The sequence below is a fragment of the Gorilla gorilla genome, chromosome 7 (assembly GCF_029281585.2).
Source record: "Gorilla gorilla gorilla isolate KB3781 chromosome 7, NHGRI_mGorGor1-v2.1_pri, whole genome shotgun sequence".
Taxonomy (NCBI): Eukaryota; Metazoa; Chordata; class Mammalia; order Primates; family Hominidae; genus Gorilla; species Gorilla gorilla.
The window spans coordinates 103,530,217-103,542,268 of NC_073231.2; the positions used below are offsets into that span (position 1 = coordinate 103,530,217).

The window sequence follows — 12,052 nt, forward strand, 5'->3', positions numbered from 1 at the left end:
TGAATTAGATCAAGTGATTATCATAGTTAATCTAAAATTACCCTCAATTCTACTTTTCCTTTTAACTTAATTCTTTTTCTAATGTCTGAATTTTTCCTTTTAGGAGAAATTTTACAAATAAAGTCTCCGTGTCAAAGTATAGAACTATTGTTATGAAACATCATTAGGAAATTCCATTTTTAATTTTATTGCATTCGTTTTTCATTTAAGGGTCTACTGCTGAGCCAGTTTCTCAGTCTACCACTTCTGATTATCAGTGGGATGTTAGCCGTAATCAACCCTATATCGATGATGAATGGTCTGGGTTAAGTATGTCCTTTTAAAAATTATCAATTATTTTTTTCAGAGTTTTCTTTCTAGCACCCTGAATTCATGCTTTATGTTTTAATTTTAATTCTAATTTCTCACCTTTAAAGGTCATAAGAATATAATTTAATACCAAATGTACTACTTGAAACCTGATTATTGAATACCTGTAGAATTAAAACTGAATTTTCATAATTGAGGCAATATTTAAACATAAAGTTTTCTTCTAGTTGCTCTGTAGTATTTCTAGTTTTTAAATTTTTTGTTTTAAATGAATGTCTGTTTCTCCTCCTAGGTAGTATGATAGACTGAATTAAATATACAGAAATGGCTTTGTATTTGTGAAGTATACACACATTTTTGTGCTGGTAGAAAACTACTTTCTTAACCCAGTTGCCAGTAGAAGTTTAGTTAAAGGAAGACTCATTTTAGAAGGGAAGAATATGGTTTGTATGTTCGGAAAGCTCATGCCATCTTCATTTAAAAAAAAAAAATTACGAGTTTTTTTTCCTCACAAACCTAAATCTCAAAATGTACTTTCTCTGAATTTTTATTTCACATCCTTTTTTACTATTTACTGTTTTCTACTGTTAGCAGTTGTATGTTCCCTGTGGGGTTTTCCACCATTTTTAAGCATATGTTTTCCTTCTCCAAGTAGAGTTAAGAACTCTCTGAAAATGGGGACTAGCACTCTTTCATACACTCAGGACCTAGTGCAAGCCTTTATACATAGGTGTTCAGTGGTAATAATAATGACAATAAAAACACTGGACTATGTGCCAGGCACTGGTCTTAGTCTTGGATTTTATTATCTCATTTAATGCTTAAAACATTTCTATGTGGTAGGTTTTGTTTCCACACTTTCCAGATGAAAAAGCTGTGACAAGGGAAAGTTATCTAGCTTTTCCCAGGCCACACAGTTAGTTAAATGGAGGAGGGTGGTATTCATACCTTGCTAGTCTGGCTCCAGAGTTCATGCTCTTAACCACTATCTGGTACAGCCTTGGTGATGATAGTAATCATCAAGGTAAGCTGGCGACACAGTGGTTAAAGCACAGTTCTTACAGATTAGGGGAGATGAGGAGAGAAAGATCAGGGAGGACCATATTGTGAAATGCATGCCTTGAATTGCTGGCTAAAGGTTAGGGGGCTGGGGGTTTTCAGTACTAGCTTAGACAGTAGATATGAATTTTAGTCCCGACTCTAAAATGTAGTAGTACCTCATATGGTTAGGGCTTTGTCACTTGTCTGGGAGCTGTAAAATCGAGCAAATAATGTGTCATATCTGTTTTCATAGGTTGTTGTGAGGCTTCAATGAGATAATGGGTGAACATGAAAGCTCTGTAAATTACAGTCATCTCTCAGTATCCATGGGGGGTTGATTCCAGGACCCCCCTCAGGTAACAAAATCCTCAGGTGCTGAAGTCTCCTGTGATAAAATGGCATAGTATTTGCATATAACCTACATATGTCTTCCCATATATTTTAAATTATCTCTTGATTACTTGTAGTAACTAATACAGTGTAAATAGTTGTTATACTGTATTGTTTAGGGAATAATGACAAGAAAAAGTGTGTACATATTCAGTACAGACACAGTTCATTCATTTTTTTTCCTGAATATTTTTGAACCCACAAATGGAAAACCCATGGATACGCAGGGCTGACTGTGTATGAAGTATTTAAATCCAAGGTTTTACAAGGATGTGAAAGCACTATTTTTGGGGAAAAAAATAAACAGTATATTTGTGCTTTAGGAAGAATTATCAGCTATATGCAGAATAGAATTGAGGATGATTATAACAATGATAGGAGTGAGTATAGGAAAATAGCAGTAAGGTATCTTGGGCTGCTGTGGGTTGAGGCAGAGGAAAATTGAGTGGACAGGTCTCCAGGCTTTCCTGCTTGGACAGAATAGATACACTTTTTATTTTATCCATATTAAGATACTTTGAATATGAAAAACATTAGCTGCTAAAATAAAAGATTTTTAAAACATATATCCACAGGATTCTATACTTAAAGTAATATGTATCAGAAACACCATCTTCCTGGGGTTTGTTATGCTGTATTGGCAGTCTTTTTAAGTCCAGAGTTTCTCTTTAACATTTTCTCTGTAAACTTTATTTTCTGTGTCACCATCTTTAATGCAGCTCTATTTTTGGTGCTCAGTGAACTTAATTATTACTTCTGAATTTCTAAAATGAATGATTTAGTATTTTAGATTACAAATCCACAAAGTATATTACATTAGATTTACATTTACAGTATGATATAATTAACATATTGGCCCTCCAATTTGAAGACATACATTAATCTATTACTATCTTGACCATAAAGGAACGGCATTATTGTAACCCATGTAAAAAGTCAGATGTTGAATAGAACTTTTTCTTGGCACACAGGGGTGAATGAATTCGCTTCAGCATAATGGAGTGGTTGAGAGCATGAGCTTTCAGGACAGACTACCTGGGTTTCAATCTTAACTTCCCTGCCTTTGCCCTTATGCAGGTTACATGATTATTCTATGCCTCAATTTCCTTCTCTGTAAAAATAACAATTCCTCCCAAACAGTACGGCTGAGAAGATTAAATGAGTTAATACATATAAAGCTCTTAGAACACTGCCTCATATAGTAAATATGCAGTAAGTACTGCTGTTGGTATCCTTCTAGTGGCAAAATTAGTCTACCCAATGTGGTTAACTAACCCAATGTTGTTAACACTGGAGAATGTCTAACATAATTGTTTTCTTTTATTAAAAAGTTATTAAAGTTTACATTGAATTAAGTTCTGACAAGAAACAGCTGACAACCAAATAAAGACCGGCAATGAGATGCTTAAACCTAAAATATTATTCCATAAGTGAATTAAATGGAGAGACAAATTCCTTACCCTTTTGAAAAGAAAACCAGTATGGCTCTTTGAAAAGAATTAAGTTCTGACAAGAAACAGCTGACAACCAAATAAAGACCAGCGAAGAGATACTTAAACCCAAAATGTTATTCCATAAGCAAATTAAATGAAGAGACAAATTCCTTACCCTTTTGAAAAGAAAACCAGTATGGCTCTTTGAAAAGACATTGGCAGACTAATGGAAAACTTTAGCGATAAGAAATTATAATTGGAGCAAACTATACTGTGAATCATTTTTAAGGGAACTATGTCTAAGAAGTTTTTTGGTACATTAGGCTTATGAATCTTAAGAATTAGTTACCCAGGCCGGTGCCATGGCTCACACTTGTAATCCCAGCACTTTGGGAAGCCAAGGTGCAAGGATTTCTTGAGCCCACGCGTTCAAGACCAGCCTAGGCAGCATAGTGAGACCTCATCTCTACAAAAAAAAATTAGCTGGGCGTGGTTCGCATGCCTGTAGTCCCAGCTACTCAGGAGTCTGAAGTGGAGGATCACTTGAGCCTGAGAAGTCTAGGCTACAGTGTGCCATGATCTTGCCACTGCACTCCAGCCTGGGCAATAGAGCGAGACCCTGTCATAAAAAATACTTTTACTAAGCATTTTACTCGGTTTTTATTTTTCACCTCCACCTCCTACCACATGTATTAAGAAAATGGGTGTCATGTTGGTATATTGCCCACTCAATTGCCTAAACTTTTTTCTGCTTAATAGTTTCTTTTCTGGCAAGAAGTCTTAGAGACGTGGCTTATGGACGGCAATTTTCAAAATCTGGGTTTCTTATCTGTGAGATTTAAGCAAAGCCAGTGATAGCTTGGTATGTGAACCTCCTAAAGTATTATTAATGAATGGTTGGTATAAGATGAGTAGTTGGTTCCAGACATCTACTAGATTGAAGTATATCTTACATATGAAGTATATCTTAATGAGAGGTTCATCAGAATTGTGAGAAATAAATTTTTAACTGTACATGCCTTATAGATTAGAAACTGGTTTTAATATCATCAGTGATAATAAAAACAGTAGCTACCATTTATTGAGCGCTTACTGCATTGCCATGAATTGCTTTACATGTATCTCATATAATCCTCTCAGCAATCCTATGAAGTTGATAATAGAGCCCATTAAGAAACTTGACCAAAATTATCTTGTTATTAAGTGATAGAACAATATTCAAATGTATATTTGTTTGACATGAAGACCCATGCTCTTTGCCTCTGTGCTACTATGTAATACTGACTCCAGATACTTGCTCATGGTGGTGAATTTAGAAATACAGGAAGGAACTTCCTTTTTTGTAACACATTTCACACTTGTAATCACCTATTCCATGTTTTTCCTCCACTAGGCTATAAATTCTTATGTTGTCTCTCCCTGTCCTCCACTAGCTTAGCTCTTCTCTGTTTCCACAGCCCCCATGGCAGAATCTGTCACTCTGTATTTAATAGTTTGTTAAGCTTACCTATCTTCACCCCTGAATAGACAGACTACAAGCTGCGCGTGCAGAAGGATTCTATTTTACTTATTTTTCTATCTCTAGTACCTACCTAGCTCAAGTTCTAGCACACAGTAAGTGCTTAATAAGGATTGGATAGATGTAATTTCACTATTAAAATATATTTATTATTCCAACCTGGGCAATATAGTGAATCCCCTTCTCTACAAAAAATTTAAAAATTAGCCAGGCATGGTGGCACGTGGCTGTGGTCCCAGCTGCTCAGGAGGCTGAGGCAGGAGGATCACTTGAGCCCCAGGAGGTTAAGGCTGCAGTGAACTATGATTATACCACTGCACTCCAGCCTGGGTGACAGAATAAGACCCTGTCTCTTAAACTAAGAAAATATATATATGTTATATACATATAATGTTTTATTTTCTTCTGTCTCTTTCTCATAAATTTGAGATCATACGGTGTAGACAATTTTGTCTATGATTTTTTTTTCTGTGAGCGTTTTCCCAGATTGTTATATATTCTTCCAAAACCTAGATTTTAAAACTTTCGTAAGAATGTATTATATATTCCTGTTAAACAAAAACAATAATAGAGTTCACCTGGAAAAATAAGACTAGCAGAAAGCAAATAGGAGTACTAAATAAGAGTAATGCAAACAAATTTGTCCTTCTAGATATAAAAATGTATTGCAGAGTTATGTATAGCACTGTCCCAGGAATAGATCAGTGGAATAGAATAGAAATTGCAGAAACAGACTGAAGTGCATATAAAAGAATTGAGTAAGGCCGGGCACAGTGGCTCACGCCTGTAATCCCAACACTTTGGGAGGCTGAGGCAGGTGGATCAAGAGGTCAGGAGTTCGAGACCAGCCTGACCAACATGGTGAAACCCTGTTTCTACTAAAAATACAAAAATTAGCCGGGTGTGGTGGTGCACACCTGTAATCCCAGCTATTTGGGAGGCTGAGGCAGGAGAATCGCTTGAACCCGGGAGGCAGAGGTTGCAGTGAGCCGAGATCGTGCCACTGCACTCTAGCCTGGGTGACAGAGTGAGACTCCATCTCAAAAAAAAAAGAGAATTGAGTATTGCTTGGTGTGGTGGCTCACGCCTATAATCCCAGCACTTTGGGAGGCTGAGTCAGGCAGATCACAAGATCAAGAGTTCGAGACCAGCCTGGCCAACATTGTGAAACCCTGTCTCTACTAAGAATACAAAAATTAGCCGGGTGTGGTGGTGCATGCCTGTAATCCCAGCTACTCGGGAGGCTGAGGCAGGAGAATCACTTGAACCTGGGAGGCAGAGGTTCCAGTTAGCCGAGATCATGCCACTGCACTCCAGCCTGGGCGACAGAGCAAGACTCCATCTTGGGGAAAAAAATAAAGAAGGAAAGAATTGAGTGTTTGATAAGAGTAGCATTAGGTATTAGTGGGAAATGATTGGATTTTTCATTTAAGCATTGTTGGGACAACTTGTTAACCATTTGGAAATAAAGCCTAACCTTTGTCATCTTAAACCATTGTAAATGAAACCTGACTATAAGTAGATTTACAGGAACATATATAGGAGTATATGATGTGCAGGGAGAGAAGGGAAGAATTAACTTTGAGAGCTACTTATTTAATCTGGTTAAAGGCAAAGACTGGTTTCTCCTTTTAGAATAAGTCATTGATAGCTTCCTCAAGGAGTTAAAAATTCAGTGCCTCCTATAGTGAAATAAAGGGATCTAGAAGTGTAGAATAAAATTTATTTTTGATAATAAATGATGATTGAAGCCCTGAAAGTTATTCAAATGCTTTTGAAATGATTGGATAAAAAGCACATTGAATGATCTGAAAAATAAAAGAAAGTACAGGTTAAGTATTTAAAAAGGGGGAGAAAAATAAGAGGTTGAATATTGTCATGACTTGGTGAATTTGAAGAAACTGATTTTGAAAAGCTCATAAGGATAGGAGAGGTGTAGTATAAAATGACAGGTAGGGATTGTAACTTTGGTACTACTGTTAAGAATTAATTCCAAACCCTAGACAATAAATCAATTACAAAAATGTTGTAATAATCAGGGGAGAAAACAACCAGGTCCTAGACAAAGTTAAAAATGGATAGAGAAAAGAAATTCAGGAGACTGATAACAAAGGAAGCACAGAGAGTGGAATCAAATGGCTAATAAATTTTCTGGAATTTCTTAGAAATTCCATTTATTATATGATATGCTTAGCAGAAATTGAATAAAGATTGTTACCTTCATGTTATTTTTTTTCTGGCTCTTAAAATGTGCTTGGGAGACAGAACAATAACTTAAAATTACAGCTTAGTTGAACATAAGGAATTTTTTTTGCCTTTTAATTTATGGCAAAAATGATAGACGCCTAATTCACACTGTTAAATTTTAGATGGTCTGTCTTCTGCTGATCCCAACTCTGATTGGAATGCACCAGCAGAAGAGTGGGGCAATTGGGTAGACGAAGAAAGAGCTTCACTTCTAAAGTCCCAGGAACCAATTCCTGATGATCAAAAGGTGAGTATAAGAGATTCCTGGGTGTTTATTTGTTAATGAAAGAGACAGGCTGGGCACGGTGGCTCACGCCTATAATTCCAGCAGTTTGGGAGGTACTGTGGGAGGATTGCTTGAGCCCAGGAGTTCAAGGCCAGCCTGGGCAACATAGCGAGACCCCATCTCTATTTATAAAAATAAAATAAAGCAACTGAAGGAGAATTCTGGGTCACAGAGGCTGAAACCAATTGAGAGCCTCAGGGAGGCAATAATCAATAGCATCAGAAACAGCAAACCCAAGTTTTGATAGGACTGGAGGAGAGATAGTGGATAATAGCAACACGTGGTATCAGGAATGGTTTTGCTAGGGTTGGGGGGTTGTATTTTAATGATAGGGAGATTTTGGTATAGGGTCAGCAGTCTTTTTTTCTTTCTTTTTTTTTTTTTTTTTTCGGAGACAGATTCTTGTTGTGCAGCCCAGGCTGGAGTGCAGTGGCATGATCTCAGCTCACTGCAACCTCTACTTCCTGTGTTCAAGCAGTTTTCCTACCTCAGACTCCTGAGTAGCTGGGATTACTAGCCCGACACTATGCCCGGCTAATTTTTGTATATTTAGTAGAGACGGGATTTCACCATGTTGGCAAAGCTGGTCTCCAACTCCTGACCTCAGGTGATCCGCTCACCTCAGCCTCCCAAAGTGCTGGGATTACAGGCGTAAGCCACCATGCCTGGCCTTTTTTTTTTTTTTTTTTTTTGAGATGGTGTCCTCAAACTCCTGGCCTCGAGTGACCCTCCTGCCTCAGCCTCTCAAAGTGCTGGGATTACATGTGTAAGCCACTGTGTCTGGCCTGCACAGTCTTTATTAAAAAGCCATACATTCTGATACAGCTAGTCAATTATATAGCAAGTAGCCATAGATGATATGGAAATGAATTTTATTTGTAGGAACTAATTCTGGGCTGTCTTTGTAATTTGCCAACCCCTGTTTTAGCATGTCTGTCAATACAAAGGGAAAGGATCCGGAATAAACTAAAAAGTTAAACATAGGCTGGACACAGTGGCATACAGCTGGTAGTCCCAGCTATTCAGGAGGCTGAGGCAAGAGGATTGTTTGAACATATCAAGACCCCATCTCTTAAAAAAGAAAAAAAAAAAGAAAAAGTTAAATGAGAGGGAGGATTTGACTGATAAAGTAAGGTGCCAGAAGAGGATCAAGAAGCCTTTAACAAGTGGATGGATTGGTCTTTTTTTTTTCTTTTTCTTTTTGAGATGGAGTTTTGCTCTGTCACTCAGGCTGGAGTTCAGTGATGCAATCTCAGCTCACTGCAATCTCCGCCTCCTGAGTTCAAGCAATTCTCGTGCCTCAGCCTCCCAGTAGCTGGGATTACAGGCACCCGCCACCATGCCCGGCTAATTTTTGTACTTTTACCATGTTGGTTTCACCATGTTGGTCAGGCTGGTTTCGAACTCCTGACCTCAAGTGATCCACCTGCCTCGGCCTCCCAAAGTGCTGGGATTACAGGCATGAGCCACCATGCCAGGCCTTTTTTTTTTTTTTTGAGATGGAGTTTCGCCCTGTCTCCCAGGCTGGAGTGCAGTGGCACGATCTCAGCTCTCTGCAACCTCCCCCTCCCAGGTTCAAGTGATTCTCCCTCCTCAGCCTCCTGAGTAGCTGGGATTACAGGCTTGCATCACCATGCCCAGCTAATTTTTGTATTTTTAGTAGAGACGGGTTTTTGCCATGTTAGCCAGGCTGGTCTCAAACTCCTGACCTCAAGTGATCCACCCGCCTCGGCCTCCCAAAGTGCTGGGATTACAGGCATGAGCCACCATGCCAGGCCTTTTTTTTTTTTTTTTTTTTTTTTTTGAGATGGAGTTTCCCCATCTCCCAGGCTGGAGTGCAGTGGCACGATCTCGGCTCTCTGCAACCTCCACCTCCCAGGTTCAAGTGATTCTCCCTCATCAGCCTCCTGAGTAGCTGGGATTACAGGCATGCATCACCATGCCCAGCTAATTTTTGTGTTTTTAGTACAGACGAGTTTTTGCCATGTTAGCCAGGCTGGTCTCAAACTCCTGACCTCAAGTGATCTGCCCACCTCGGCCCCCCAGAGTGCTAGGATTACAGGCGTGAGCCACTGCCCCCAGCCAGGATTGGTCTTTAAGACAGGATATAGGCCGGGCACAGTGGCTCCCACTTTGCGAGGCCAAGGTGGGTAGATCACAAGGTCAGGAGTTCAAGACCAGCCGGGCCAAGATGGTGAAACCCCGTCTCTGCTGAAAATACAAACATTAGCTGGGCATGGTGGCGGGCACCTGTAATCCCATCTACTCATGAGGCTGACTGAGGCAAAGAATTGCTTGAGCTCGGGAGGCAGAGGTTACAGTGAGCCAAGGTTGTGCCACTGCACTCCAGCCTGGACAACATAGCGAGACTCCATCTCAAAAAAAAAAAAAAACAAACCACCAGATATAATACTAATGGTAGAAGGAGAGGTAAATAAATGTAGAGGAGGACAGTTAACAGGCAATGTGAAAGTCAACAGCGGGGAAAGGGGTTTTAGATTGGACCTACAAAAAGGCTTCTTAGTACAATATCTTAATATATAATACCTTAATACATAGTGATCGTTCAGATGTTTGTTGGACATTTAACACAACAGAACCCATGAATGGAGTAAAGACTTTATCATACATCATAGGAATTCTTTTCTGAATATATTCAGAGATTACCTTTTACATTTCTAAGCAAAAGTGAGCTGTCATCAAAATGTTCATCAGCTGGAGAATGGAAAGATGTGATATGTTTATACAATGGCATATTAGAAGTTAAAAATGAACTAAAGCTACATTGTTAGCATTATGAATGGAAACTCAACATGGTGAATGATGAGCAAGTTATAAAAAGATAGAATATGTCATTTATGTAACTTTTTATATGTGGATACAAATAAATTTATAGAAAAATGGATTGGATAGACACAGAATTTGTTCACAATTTTGGTTACCGTTAGGAAGGTACTGTGAAAATGGGATTGGGAAGCGGTATAAAGGAATTTGAAATTTATCAGTAATGTCCTTTTTATTTAAAGATTTAAAATACGTTTATCAAAATCTCAACTCTTTCATGGGAGTTAAAAGTTGTAGAGTTGATTTCAGCATCTTCCCATTAACAAAAATAGTATTTTGCCATGGGAAACTACATTTCTTGTATGATTGGATTATAATGAAGTGATAAGCTGACTGAAGAAAGTCCTTGTGACCTGAGTATCATTCATGGCATGTATCTGTTCATATGGCATTTTAATCATTACAAGACCTTGAAACAGCTTGTGGTGAAAACTTCTAGGGATGTTTCTCCACAACTTGTAGCCAGCCAGCTTAGACTGAAAATCTCTTAGCTAAGTTTGTGCCAGATTTTGTTTTGTTTTTCCATCTGCTTGTAATTTCTGTAAACTGTTTGGTAGTTCGTGAGACCACCAAAATCATTATAATGACTATAGTGCTGAGCAGAGCAATAGCGGTTACTAGAATCATCTCTTCCTGTAAAGATAGTCTAGGAATCTAGGTTGTCATTTGTGAGAATAAACAAAAAGCATTTTTCCATAGAAAGTTAAACTACAGTGCTTACTTCAGCAGCACATACACTAAAATTGAGGCCAGGCGTGGTGGCTCACATTTGTAATCCCAGTACTTTGGGAGGCCGAGGTGGGCGGATCACCCGAGGTCGGGAGTTTGAGACCAGTCTGGCCAACTTGGTGAAACCCCGTCTCTACTAAAAATACAAAAAAAAAAAAATTTAGCTGGATGTGGCAGTGTGTGCCTGTAATCCCAGCTACTTGGGAGGCTGAGGCACAAGACTCGCTTGAACTGGGAGGCAGAGGTTGCAGTGAGGCACTTCACTCCAGCCTGGGCAACAGAGTGAGACTATCTCAAAAAAAAAAAATAGATAAGGCCGGGCGCGGTGGCTCACGCCTGTAATCCCAGCACTTTGGGAGGCCGAGGCGAGTGGATCACCTGAGGTCAGGAGTTCGAGACCAGCCTGACCAACAAGGTGAAACCCCATCTCTACTAAAAATAGAAAAATTAGCCGGGCATGGTGGTGCACACCTATAATCCTAGCTACTTGGGAGACTGAGGCAGGGGAATTGCTTGAACCTGGGAGGTGGAGGTTGCAGTGAGCCAAGATGGCACCATTGCACTCCAGCCTTGGCAACAGAGCAAGACTCCATCTCAAAAAAATAGATAGATAGATAGATAAGATACAGAGAAGATTGGCATGGCCTCTGCATCATTATGAATACTAACATAACAGTGCTAACTTGATAGGTATATTTTTGTCCTGCAGAATGCTATTTTCAATGACATGACCTCTCAAATTCAGTTTTTTAAATTAAACCTTTTATTTTGAGATAATTGTAGATTCAAATGCAGTTATAAGAAATAATATAGGCCAGGCACTGTGGCTCACGCCTGTAATCCCAGCACTTTGGGAGACCAAGGTAGGAGGATCACTTGAGCCCATGGTGTTTGAGACTAGTCTGTACAACATAGCAAGACCCTATCTCTAATAAAAAAAAAAAAAAAAAGAAAGAAAAATCAGCCTGTAGTCCCAGCTCCTCAGGTGGCTAAGGCAAGAGGATCAGGAGGTCAAGGCTGTGCAGTGAGCCTTGATTGCACCACTGTACTCCAGCCTGGGCAACAGAGCGAGACCCTGTCTTGAAAAAAACAAAACAAAAAACAAGGCAGGAATGAAACAGAGTGATCCCCTGTACCCCTTTTACCCAGTTTTCCCCAGTGGTAACATGTTAAAAAACCATAATACTGTACAGAAGCACAGTAGCCATCCCCACCACTCCCCACCTCCACTTATACACGGGATACATTCCAAGA

The 12,052-nt window shown here is 39.2% G+C and overlaps 1 protein-coding gene across 6 annotated transcripts in view; it reads left to right on the forward strand.

The window, feature by feature from the left end:
- Positions 1–12,052, forward strand: part of MTDH (metadherin) — an 80,129-nt gene that overhangs the window by 54,893 nt on the left and 13,184 nt on the right. For 4 of the 6 annotated variants that reach the window (XM_004047337.5, XM_031013678.3, XM_055348060.2 and 1 more), the window contains 2 exons: positions 211–309; positions 7,062–7,186. In XM_004047337.5, coding sequence (XP_004047385.1) covers positions 211–309; positions 7,062–7,186 — 224 coding nt within the window. The remainder of the gene's footprint in view (positions 1–210; positions 310–7,061; positions 7,187–12,052) is intronic. The other 2 variants (XM_019032443.4, XM_055348063.2) reach the window with 1 other exon arrangement.